The sequence below is a fragment of the Chiloscyllium plagiosum genome, chromosome 46 (assembly GCF_004010195.1).
Source record: "Chiloscyllium plagiosum isolate BGI_BamShark_2017 chromosome 46, ASM401019v2, whole genome shotgun sequence".
In the NCBI taxonomy this organism is placed as follows: Eukaryota; Metazoa; Chordata; class Chondrichthyes; order Orectolobiformes; family Hemiscylliidae; genus Chiloscyllium; species Chiloscyllium plagiosum.
Genome location: NC_057755.1, coordinates 11,813,672 through 11,825,799, shown reverse-complemented (window position 1 = coordinate 11,825,799; position 12,128 = coordinate 11,813,672). Strand labels below are relative to the sequence as shown.

Genomic DNA, 12,128 nt, shown 5'->3' with positions numbered 1-12,128 from the left:
GTTCCCGAAGTCACTAACCATCCTCACTTGGGATATATCACTGTTCCTTCATTGTTGCAGTGTCAGAATCCTCAAGCTTCCTCTTAATAGTATTGTGGATATACCTGCAGCACAGACTCCAGCAGTTCAAGAAGAAAATTCACCACCATCTTCTCCAGGGCAACTAGGGATGGGCAATAAATACTTTCTCAGCAACTGACACCCATAGCCCATGAGTGAATTAAAATAAAACACACACAACTCAATAATTTTGCAGTCCATGTGCTGTGAGTTGACCCACAATGTCATTAGAGATAGGATTCTATGATTTTCACACTGCTGCACTGAAAGAATGGCGATGGTGTAACGTCTCTAGAATTATTAGAGCGGCACTCATCCAGGCCTGTGGAAATACTCCATCACATTCCCGATTGTGCCTTGGAGCTTGACAGGCTTTGGGGAATCATCAGGCAAGTTATAAACTGCAAGATTCCTGGATTTTGACCTACTCTTGCTTGTCAATATTTGTGATTAACTTATGGCAATGCCATTGAGTTTCAAGAGGGGATGGTAGACTCTCTCTTATTGAAGATAATAATTGCCGGTGTTGTGAATATTATTTGCTAATTGTCACTCAAAAGCCTGGATATTGTCATGATATTGCTGCATTTGAACATGGACTGCTTTCTTATCTAAAGAGTTGCAAATGATGCTGGACATTGTGCAGTCATCAGCAAACCTCCCGCTTCTGACAGTATTATGGAGGAAAGGTCAGTGATGAAACAGTTGAAGGTGATGGGCCCAGGACACAAACCTGAAGAACTCCTGGAGTTAAACTGAATGACTTTCAAAAACCACAACCAACTTCTTTTGTTTGACTCAAATCAGAAAGTTTTCCCTCCCAGTTGCCATTGACACTTCACATTTGCTAGGGCACCTTGATGCCATACTCAGTCAAATGCTGCTTTGATGTTATGGACATTCATTCTCATCTCACCTCTGGAATTCAGATAAAAGGCTGCACCAAGGCTACAATGAAGGAGCCAAGTGGCCCTGGCTCAAGATAAACCAGTGTGTAGGCTATTGCTCAGCAAATAGTACTCTTGATGATCCTGACACCATTATGCTGATGATCGAGAGCAGAATGAAAGGGCTGTAATGACCAGTTTGAATTTGTCAAATTGAGAATGTACAGGTCAAAGTTCCTTCTTTGCTATCCCATTGATCCCCTTATAAGTTTATACATCTTAATCATGATCCCCTCACCATTCACTTCTTAAAAAACAACCTTATCCAATCTCTTTTCATAACTAAAACTCTCTAGCCTAGACAACACCTTGCTCAACCTCCTCTGAACCCTCTCCAGTGCAATCACATTCCTTCCATAATGGTATTCCAGAACTGCACACAATATTCAAGCTGTGGACTGACCAACATTTTATACAGAGTTCCACAAGTCTCCCTGCTCCTAAACTCTATGCCTTAGCTAACAAAGGAAGTATCCCATATACCGTCTTAACCACTTTATCTACCCGTCTTGCTCACTTAAAGGACTGGTAGACATGCAGACCAAGGTCCCTCTGTTCTGAGAGGTTTCCCTTCAGCCGCTTTAGCAATGACATTCCCTCCATCATGATGTCAGAATTGAGGATGTTCCCTGATGTCTAGATAATGTTCATCACATTCGTGCCATACTAATGCCAAGCAATAACCATCTACAACACAAAAATCTGATCCATTGCCCCATAACATTTAATGATATTACCACTGTTGAATCCCCTATTATATATATCCTGAGGGCTATCATTTATCAGAATTGAATAGAATTAGCCATATATACAGATTATAAGAACAGATCAGAATCCTGAAGCAAGTAACTTGTGTCCTGACTCCCCAAAGCCTGTCCACCATTTACAAGGAACAAGTTAGAAGTGACCATACTTGACCTGAATGAGTGCAACACTGACAACATTCAAGAAGCTTGACACCCTCCAGGACAAAACAGTCTGCAGTATCACATCTACAAACAGTCACTTCCTCTTCCTCCACAAATGCTCAGTAACAGCAGTGTATATCATCTGCAGAATTTGACCAAGGCTCCTTAGACAGCACCTCCCAAATCCATGACCACTTTATCTATTACTAGAAGGGCAGCAGATATATGGGAACACCACATGTAATAAACTCTCCAAGCCACTCACCATCTTGACTTGTAAATATATTGCTATCCCTGCATCATCACTGGGCCAAAATCCTGGAACTCTAGCCCCAATAGCTTTGTGGATCCACCTATACCAAATGGTTAAAGGTGGTAGCCCAGCATCACGTTCTCAAGAGAAACTGGGATGGGCAATAAATGGGCACCCAAACCCAGTGAATAATAAAAAGAAATGGGTTTTCATGACAATTGATGGTAGTTTCATGGTCACCATCACTGAAATCAAAGTTCAATTTTCACCAACTGTTGGGAAGTTTCTGGATTACTTGTCCAGTTCCATTTCCATTATACCTGTCACCCCTTTACAATCTCAGTATAATCTGCAAACACACTCTATGACAGTTATCATAATGGACCCATTCTATATTCTCTCTGCAAATGAGAGTTTAGGCCTTAGAAAACAGAGAAAATGTGATGAGTCAGGTGACCAATAAGCTTGCATGTCTGGTTTCTTATACTTTATTAACATAGAAAGTTAATGTTTCTCTAAAAACATTTTGCAATGCAAAAGTATGTTTAGTTGAATAACTACTGACCTTTTAAGCAGTTAGGAAGTCCACTTTTGCTCTTTTTTTTTTTGTTTAAACAGTTAATGGTTATTCAGAACTTTGTACATCTTTTGTTCTACAAACACTTCCTTAAACTACAAAACTTCATGACACATGCAGTGCTTTGGTCAGCTGCAACTCCGTAAAATAATAATATAACAATATAGTGACTACACTGGGAGCCCCAAACCACACATCATGCAGGTGCTCCATTTTCCCTGGATTTTCCCTGGTCTTCAGATGAAACTTCACCCTGTTTGAAAACAATTAAAGGAACATAATAAATTAGTGACAGATTGAAGCAAATATGAAATGTCAAATGTAAGAAAGATGAGTTAGATGTGAAAGCACAGGTTGACGAGTTCCTACCATCGTATGAAGTTGAAAATCAACACCGGCATCTCCAAATCATGACTACCATTGTATGGAAGCACTGAGTGTGCAGAGCCAATAGCTCAGTGTGATCAATGCAGAATCTGAAATCAGGTTCATTCCCTAAATGGAACAGATTCAGCCCTGATTTGACATTAGAAAAGTGCTAGAAGATGATGGGAACCACAGGTAATTTCATTCCCTTGCAGTATTGGTCATGGGGTATCATTAAAACACGTGTGCAAATCCCTGAGGCAGCTAGATATTAAAATGATTTGCAGCCTCCAATGGAATGAGATTTTGGAGTCACTGATATCTACAGGTTACACCAGGACAGAGCAAGTCTGATCTCAGTTCACTTTGTTTGATTTTGGCTACCTCTCTGGACAGCTGAGGTACCCTTGTGGATATGGTCCCAGTAGTCTGGGTTAGGGGTTAAAACTCCTACATGGAAAAGAATATGGGTGTCCTTTGGGACTGTTTTGTGGGAAGTAATGCCTAGTACCATTACCACTAGACTGCTAATCCAGTGATCCAGGTAATGTTCTGGAGACGTGGGTTTGAATCCTGCCATGGTAGATGGTAGAATTTGAATTCAGTAAAAATTTGGAGACTAAGAGACTAATGATGACCATAAAACCATTGCTATCAGGAAAACCCATCTGATTCAATAATATCCTTTAGGGAAGAAAATGACTGTCCTTATTCGGTCTGGCCGACATGTGATTTCAGACCCACAGTAATGTAGTTGAATCTTAACCGCTCTTTGGGTAATTAGGAATGGTCAATAAATGCTGAGCTAGCCAATGGCACTCATATCCCACGAATACAATGGGCAAAAGTGGCATTGAACCCTTGGAGCTGTGTGACATGCTAAATATATATTTACAAATGGCAGTGCTTTTCTCAATAGCGCATTGTCTGAAATCTAGAACTTCAGTAACTAAATTGCAGCTTCTTTTCCAATGTGCACGGGCACTTGTCGACACTCAATGAGTTTGAAGGGGGGTGGTGGAAGAATGGCAGGTGGAAGTAGACACAAAGTTAGCATGGAGGTAGGCAAAGGGCACTGGAGTGGATGGGCAGTGTGCATTGGTGAAGGCTGGAGTAATACTTTATGTTTCTTCCCTTCTAAGTACCCCTTTGGATCTAGCCCCAAGACACCTTTTGAAAAGGCAGGCAAGTACATAAACTCTTCAGGCTGAGGAAAGCGATCAAAAAAAGCTGTTAATAAAAATGCGGAGTTACAAAAGCCAAGCTTTTCTGATTGACTATTCACATAAAACCGTAACAGAATTATAGTCCTGCATGACTGGATTCCCAATTATCATTTTAACAATGTTGTTGGGTAGCTCAAACTTAGTTGAGCTTCTTGACCTAAGGAACTTAAATCACTTAAGTTAAATATAAAGGTAAAATACTGAATACTTAAGTGAAAGTTTGTTTTTGTAAAGAAGCAGTTTCACTGTATTTGGTTTACTTGTATCAATGCAAGTGTAATTTAGATTAGATTAGATTCCCTACAGTGTGGAAACAGGCCCTTCGACCCAACCAGTCCACACCGACCCTCCAAAGAGTAACCCACCCAGACCCAGTTTCCTCTGACTAATGCACCTAACACTGTGGGCAATTTAGCATGGCCAATTCACCTGACCTGCACATCTTTGGACTGTGGGAGCACCCAGAGGAAACCCACGCAGGCACAGGGAGAACGTGCAAACTCCACACAGACAGTCGCCAGAGGCTGGAATCGAACCTGGGATCCTGGTGCTGTGAGGCAGCAGTGCTAACCACTGAGCTACCGTGCCGCCTTTTATTCAACTGTAACATGTAACTGTTAAGCTTAGTTTCAGTAAAGATGCCTCATGCCCGTACTGGATGATGGATGAATTAATACACAGGAGGAAAGGTAAAGAGTGGTTTGTTGGGGATGAGTGTCATATGAGGTTTGTGGATGAGTGACCACAGAGCAGAAATGAGGTTGACTAGGAAGTATGAAGGGGCTGAGGTGAAGTGGGTTCTGTTTTAATATTTGCTTTTAAACGGTTAACAGTGTGTGCAGCCAAGAGGCGGGCTTGCTGCCCAGCCCACGTACCTTAAGCTGTTTCTGGACATGCCATTCATACTCCCATTAAAACTCAGCCAAACTATCCCATCTTGAAACTCTGAAGTACAGGGGGTTATTTTCAAAGGTTGGATTTGCTAAGCTGCGATTTCTCCCAACTCTGCACACCCAATTCAAGTAGTAAAAATTGGGGCCGAAACTTAGTGACATGCTGGAATCTTCTCTGTACATCAGTACACGCCTGTTTGCATGTTACCACTGTATCCACATATGACTACACACGTACTTATCTACATTCATGTGTGCAGGTCAGTGTGTATCCCTGTGTGAATGCTGTGAGAAGACAGAAGTCTGCTGCCTTCCAATAATCTGCACAAAAGGACTGCCTGGTGATTCCCATGTGAAGGCCGCAAAATAGGTTTCTGAGCTAGACACTGTCAGAACTCATGGTATATCTGCCAGAGTCAGCACCTACAAGAGATAAGAGGAACGAAGGGACAAGGTGTTGACTGAATTATAATCAGTGATGTCATATTTCACAAACGGTAATCGTATATACCAGATATGGAATAAAAAGTTGCAAGACATTGTAAAAATCTCAACATTACTGGAAAGAAACAGAAGGTGCATTTACATGGCACCGTCTATCTTCAAAAGATCAAAAGCGTCTCGCAGATGAAATAACTACCAAAGCCACTGTTATGTAATGGGGAACAAACGCATGATGCTGACTAACATCCTGACGAAAAGCAAATAGATAAACACCACTCAATTCATGGCTCAGAGAGGAATATTGGCCAGGACACAAGGAGAACCTATATATTTGTCTTAAAATGGTAACACTAAATTCTCTACAGCTTTATGAACATAGGATCAAAAGAATGCAACAGGCCATTCAGCCCCTCAAGCGTGTACTGCCATTCTTTGAGACTATGGCGGATCTATGGCCTAACTCCATATACCTACCTTTCGCCCACATCCTCTCATAACTCTGTTTAACAAAGAATTATCTCAGATTTAAAATTAACAACAGTTTCAGCATCCACTGCCATTTGTGGAAGTACATTCCAAAATTTGTGAGAAGATTTGTAGTTGTTGTGGTTCTGTTTGCCGAGCTGGGAATTTGTGTTGCAGACGTTTCGTCCCCTGTCTAGGTGACATCGTCAGTGCTTGGGAGCCTCCTGTGATTCATGTTGCTTGTCATCTGCGTGTGTGGCTACTAAGGATAGCTGGTCGTGTCATTTCGTGGCTGATTCTTAATTGCTTTCTAGGATGAGCAATAAATGTTGGTTATCCAGCAACACCCTCATCCCGTGAATGAGGGAAAAAAAAATCAGCATTCTTTCCATGCTACCATACCCAAGCCCAAATTACCAATCTGAGTTCCAGTCTGGGGCATCAATCTATGTGTTCTCATCCCCATAACAGTGCTACCAAGCAAGCTGATCAAATGGGGGTTGAATGTTTCGAGAAGTAAGAGAGATGGAGGGCTACACAGCCACCATGGCCATTCACAGAAGAAATGAAACCTGTGCTCAATGAACCGACAGGTTCTCTCAATTTCTTGAAGAATACTCATTTAAGCAATGGCCTTGAAGGTATTTATTTCACCATATAAACACAAAGCAGCAAACTATTTGGACGATGCTCCTTTCAACCTATGAGCACGTCCTTCAATTCCTTCCCTTGCTTGTGTGCTTAATTTGCTTCTCCTTCAATGCACCTCAACTGAACAGTTTCTTGTTTTGAGACACACACACACACACACACACACACACACACACACACAGACCCACATACACATATACACTTGTGGGGTGAATTTGTACTTGCAGTTACATTGTACTTTGCTCAAAAACTGCATGAATTCATGTAAGACTCTGTTATCTCATTTTTAGATTAGAATCAGTCTAAACATCATGGCACAGACAGAGAACACTGGGGGCTAATATCTTCAACATATTGTCTGGCTAACACCAATTGTTACAGTTAACCTGAGAATGTAACTTTTAAAAGTTTTGTGATTTACACATGAAAGAAATGAAACTATCATGGTATTCGAACAGATGAAAGACTCAACAAACAATCAAGGTATCTTTCAATGTATAATTTCAGGTACATCACACTGTAAACTTTTGCTATAAATTCTTATAATTGTGTCCTCCACAACCACCTGATGAAGGAGCAGCACTCCAAAAGCTAGTGCTTCCAAATAAACCTTTTGGACCATAACCTGGTGTTGTGTGATTTTTAACTTTGTACACCCTAGTCCAACACTGGCATCTAGGAACACTTTCTAGGAAGTGAATATTACATTCTAATCATTCTCTAAAAACGTTGCTCCTACAATTCCAATTGGATTTAGTACCAACTGCCTTTGTGGTCTTTATTTGCCATCTTGCCCAAAAGCGAAAACATCTTTTCTACACTATCACTTCCATGATTTTACAAATTTCTATCAGGTCACCCCTCAGGATTTTCTTTGCTGAAGAAAAGTGCCTGGTCACTCTTTTTGTATTGACTTGAGAGTTTGCTCCGTACCAAATGGTGCGGAGTTCTTCTATATCATAGCGGTAACGCCACACTTGAACACCTAGGAAGTGTTTTGGGATATCTTGAGAACATGAATTAAAGTTATTTTATTCTTCTTGCACAAGACTGAGACAGAGCCTTGTGATAAAAAGGGAAAAACAGTTGGCAAGACTTCCATCATTACCTGTTTCAGGACACTTTGAATTTCCTCCATAACTGATGATAGTTTCTTGCTGGTATTAGTCAACTGCTGCTCCAAACGTAGTTTTGTCTCCTCACACGCTTTCAAATTCTCTTCTGCACGGGTCAGCAATTTCTTACTCTCTTTCAGATCCATGGATAGACACTTGTTTGAAGTCTCCAGATTGGATATCTGCTTTGTTTTATCTTCTATAGAAAACAAAAACAATGAACTGATAGATTTGCCTTGGGAGTTGCTCATTGGCTGCCTCAGATCCAAGGGCAATTCAGACAGACAATTACACACAATCCTGACTTGCCTATCACCATAATACAGCAAATGTACTGCAGATGACGAATGAGTGATGAGGTAAAAAATGTTGGGACATAGCAATGGGACATTCAAATCATCTCCAAGGCATTAGCACTTTACATAGCTTGTTTTTGATGCAAGAAAGATGCTGTCTTCCCTCTTTTCAAAGCTTTTATTTTCAGAAATTTGTATTCTTTTCCCCACCTTCTATACTGGATTTACCATATTTAAATACCTCACCAGCCTGTTATTCTTCTCTCTACAGTTCACTGCATAGTCAGTTTACACAATTAAACAGGATTTACAGCACAGATACAGGCCCACTGTGTTATGGGCTTCAGCCTCCTGCAAGGTGCTTGCACTTAATGGGGCAACAATTATGTTAGCTCCTATCATGCAAGAACGAGACATGGGTGGCGCTGTACTGAAAAATTCAACACATGTTTGATACAGCTCCTGGGATACAAATACATTAGTCACAGATATTCCAGTGACTGGGCTTATACTAAACTATTTGCTTACAAACAGTAGAATGTTTCCATCAGCATGTCAAGCTTCAAATGGCCCTGATTAAGAGACAGATTGAAACTTTAATATCCTCAGAACAGATGGTAGAGCAATGATATCTTGAGCATGTCTACCAAAGGTATATTGCACACTAGCTGAGAGACATAACATCAGTGTTTAGATTCTACAATGGAACCCTCTCATTCTTGTCATCTCACTGTCTCTTTCAAATGTATATCTAGCTTCCTTTTATATGCTTCCCTGTTATTTGAGGCTGGTACAATTGCAACATTCAAAAGGCATTTGGATGGGTATATGAATAGGAAGGGTTAGGAGGGATATGGGCCGGTTGCTGGCAGGTGGGACTAGATTGGGTTGGGACTGATGAATTGGACCAAAGAGTCTGTTTCCGTGCTGTACATCTCTATGACTCTGTGAACTGCTTCATGTGGGAATAAGATATACATTCTAACCACTCTCTGGAAATTTTTCCTGAAGTAACTACTGTATTTATTAGTGACAATTTTGTAACAGCCCCTAGTTCTTGCTTTGCCCTCAAATGGCATCTTGATGTTTATGCTATTGAATCATTTTATTGTTTACCTTTATCTGTTTACCCCTTCAGTCATCTCCCTGCTTGAGGAAAGGGTCTGTTTAAGACTGTTTTGCAGTTTGACCAGTGCTTTGTTATCCTTTTAGAAACAAAGATAGGAGCAGGAAGCGGTGATTTGGCCCTTCAAGCCTGCTCCACCATTCATCATCATGATCATTCAACTCAACAGCCCCATTACCTTTGAACCCATTCGCCCCAAGTGCTACATCTCGTTGCCTCTTAAATACATTCAATGTTTTGGCATCAACTATTTCTGGTGGTAATGGATTCCACAGGCTCAACACTCTTTGGGTCTCATCTCCATCCTTATGGTCCACCCTGAATCCTCCGATTGTGACCCCTGGTTCTGGAAGCACCCACTCTCATCTAAATCATTAATATATATTGTGAATAGCTGGGGTCATAGCACCAATTTCTGTGGCACCCCACTAGTTACTGCTTGCCAATTTGAAAAGGACCCATGAATTCCTCCTCTGTTTCCTCTCTGCCAACCAGTTTCCTAGCTATTGCAATACACTTATCCCCAATCCCATGCTCTTTAATCTTGCACAATAATCTCTTATGCAGAACTTTGTTAAACACTTTCTGAAAGTACAAATACACCAAATCAACTGGCTTCCCCTTGTCAACTCCATTAATTACATCTTTATAGAATTCCCCTTCATAAATCCTTGCTGACTGTCTGATCCTGCCACTTCTTTTTAAATGCTCTGCTGTAAAGTCCTTGATAATGAATTTGAGAATTTTTCCCACCACTGATGTTAGGCTTACTGGTCTATAGTTCTCTGGGTTTCTCTCTGCCTTCCTTTTTTAAATACTGCAGTGACATTAGCTGCCCTCCAATCTGCATGGACCGTACCATTTTCATAATATGGAGGCTAGTTTTCTACATTCTATAAAAGTTCAATATATCTTCTCTGCTGTTTGATCTGTCCTTTGATGGATGGTGTCATTCAGTTACAGGAGCATAGTTCAGGACATCTCCGATTTCTAGCTGGCCAGTTATGTTGGCTCAATCTGATTTGATTATTAAAATAATTCTTAAACATCAGCTTGCCAGCCCAGTCTCAGTACACAAAGGCTTAAGTGTAAAGAACACATTTGCCAGAATTTTGAATGAACTAGAAGAACTGAATTATTAATGTTCTTCCTGATGCTTGTGTCACTAATTCCACTATGGTTTCTCTTTGGTTTTGGTATGCTGTGGGCACTAACATGGTGCACAGTACATGGGCAGTCTTACCTGAGGGTAGATGTAGTTTCCATATTGCATCTACCACACATACAACTAGACTGCAATGACTGAAAAAACGAAGTTCTCAAAACTTGGGTGACAGGTTTCCAATTCTGGAATTCCAGCAAAACCATAGCGAAACAACTTTCTGTAAAGGAAACTACTTCCCAAGATTTGTAACACTCAATTATCAAAGTTTATACATGACTAAAGTATTTTTGATAGATAAAGGCTTTGTGGGTTTGACATCTTAGAATCTCTCTTTTTGTTTAAGTATTAATCGTATCATAAACCATAAATCATTTCCAGGTCACATATTTGGAACAACTATGGTTCACTCCCTTCTCTTTGCCCATGGCCCTCTCTCTTTTTCAACTGTTCAGAAAACTAATTTCCTTCCTGTTGAATTGCATCCACTAGCCTCTCAGGCTCAATTCCCTTGCTTCATAGAGTCATAAAGCACGGAGACAGGCCCTTTGGCTCAAACTGGTCCACGCCAACCAAAATGTCCATCCACACTAACTCAATTTTCCTGCACTTGGCCTATATCCCTCTGAACCTTTTCTATCCATGTATTTGTCCAAATGCCTTTTAAATGTTATTAATGTACTTGCTTCAAACACTTCCACTGGCAGCTTATTCCAAAGGCATACCACCCTCTGTGTAAAAAAGTTGCCCCTCAGGTTTCCTTTTATTCTTCCCTCTCATCTTAAACTGATGCCAGCTAGTCCTTGATTCCCCAACCCTGGGAAAAAGACTGACTGCCTTCACCCTATCCGTGCCTTTTACAATCTTATACATGTCTACAAGATCCCCACTCCGTTTCCTACACTCTAAAGAAAAAGGTCCTAGCTTGTCCAACCTCTCCCTATAACTCAGACCCTGGAGTCCTGGCAACATCCTTGCAAATTTCTTCTGCACTCTTTTCCAGTTTAATAACATCCAAGGTGACCAAAGATGAATACAATACTCCAAATGCGGCCTCACCAACTGCAACATAACTTCCCAACTTCTATACTCAATGCCCTGACTGATGAAGGTCGGTGTGCCAAAAGCCCTCTTCCCTGCACTGTCTACCTGTGACTCCACTATCAGTGAACCATGCACCTGAACTCCAAGGTCCTTCTGTTCCACGACACTCCTTAAGACCCGACCATTCACCACGTAGCTCCTACCTTGATCTGATTTTCGAAAGTACAACACCTCAAATTTATCTATATTTAACTCCATTTGCCATTTCTCGGCCCACTCCCCAGCTGACCAAGGTCATAGAGATGTACAGCATGGAAACAGACCCTTCAGTCCAACCTGTTCATGTCGACCATATATCCCAACCCAATCTACTCCCACCTGCCAGCACCCAAACCATATCCCTCCAAACCCTTCCTATTCATATACCCATCCAAATGCCTTTTAAATGTTGCAATTGTAACAGCTCATTCCATACATGTACCACCCTCTGCGTGAAAACGTTGCCCCGTAGGTCTCTTTTATATCTTTCCCCTCTCACCCTAAACTTATGCCCTCTAGTTCTGGACTCCCCGACCACAGGGAAAAGACTTTGTCT

General features: G+C 41.1%; 1 protein-coding gene across 4 annotated transcripts in view; it reads right to left on the bottom strand.

Moving 5' to 3' along the window:
* Positions 1–2,640: 2,640 nt before the first annotated feature.
* The window catches only part of ccar1 (cell division cycle and apoptosis regulator 1), a 131,172-nt gene continuing 121,684 nt past the window's right edge, over positions 2,641–12,128 (bottom strand). For all 4 annotated transcript variants that reach the window (XM_043683131.1, XM_043683130.1, XM_043683132.1 and 1 more), the window contains exons 24-25: positions 7,899–8,104; positions 2,641–2,998 (exon numbers count right to left, since the gene is read on the bottom strand). In XM_043683131.1, coding sequence (XP_043539066.1) covers positions 2,942–2,998; positions 7,899–8,104 — 263 coding nt within the window. In that variant the 3' untranslated portion in view covers positions 2,641–2,941. The remainder of the gene's footprint in view (positions 2,999–7,898; positions 8,105–12,128) is intronic.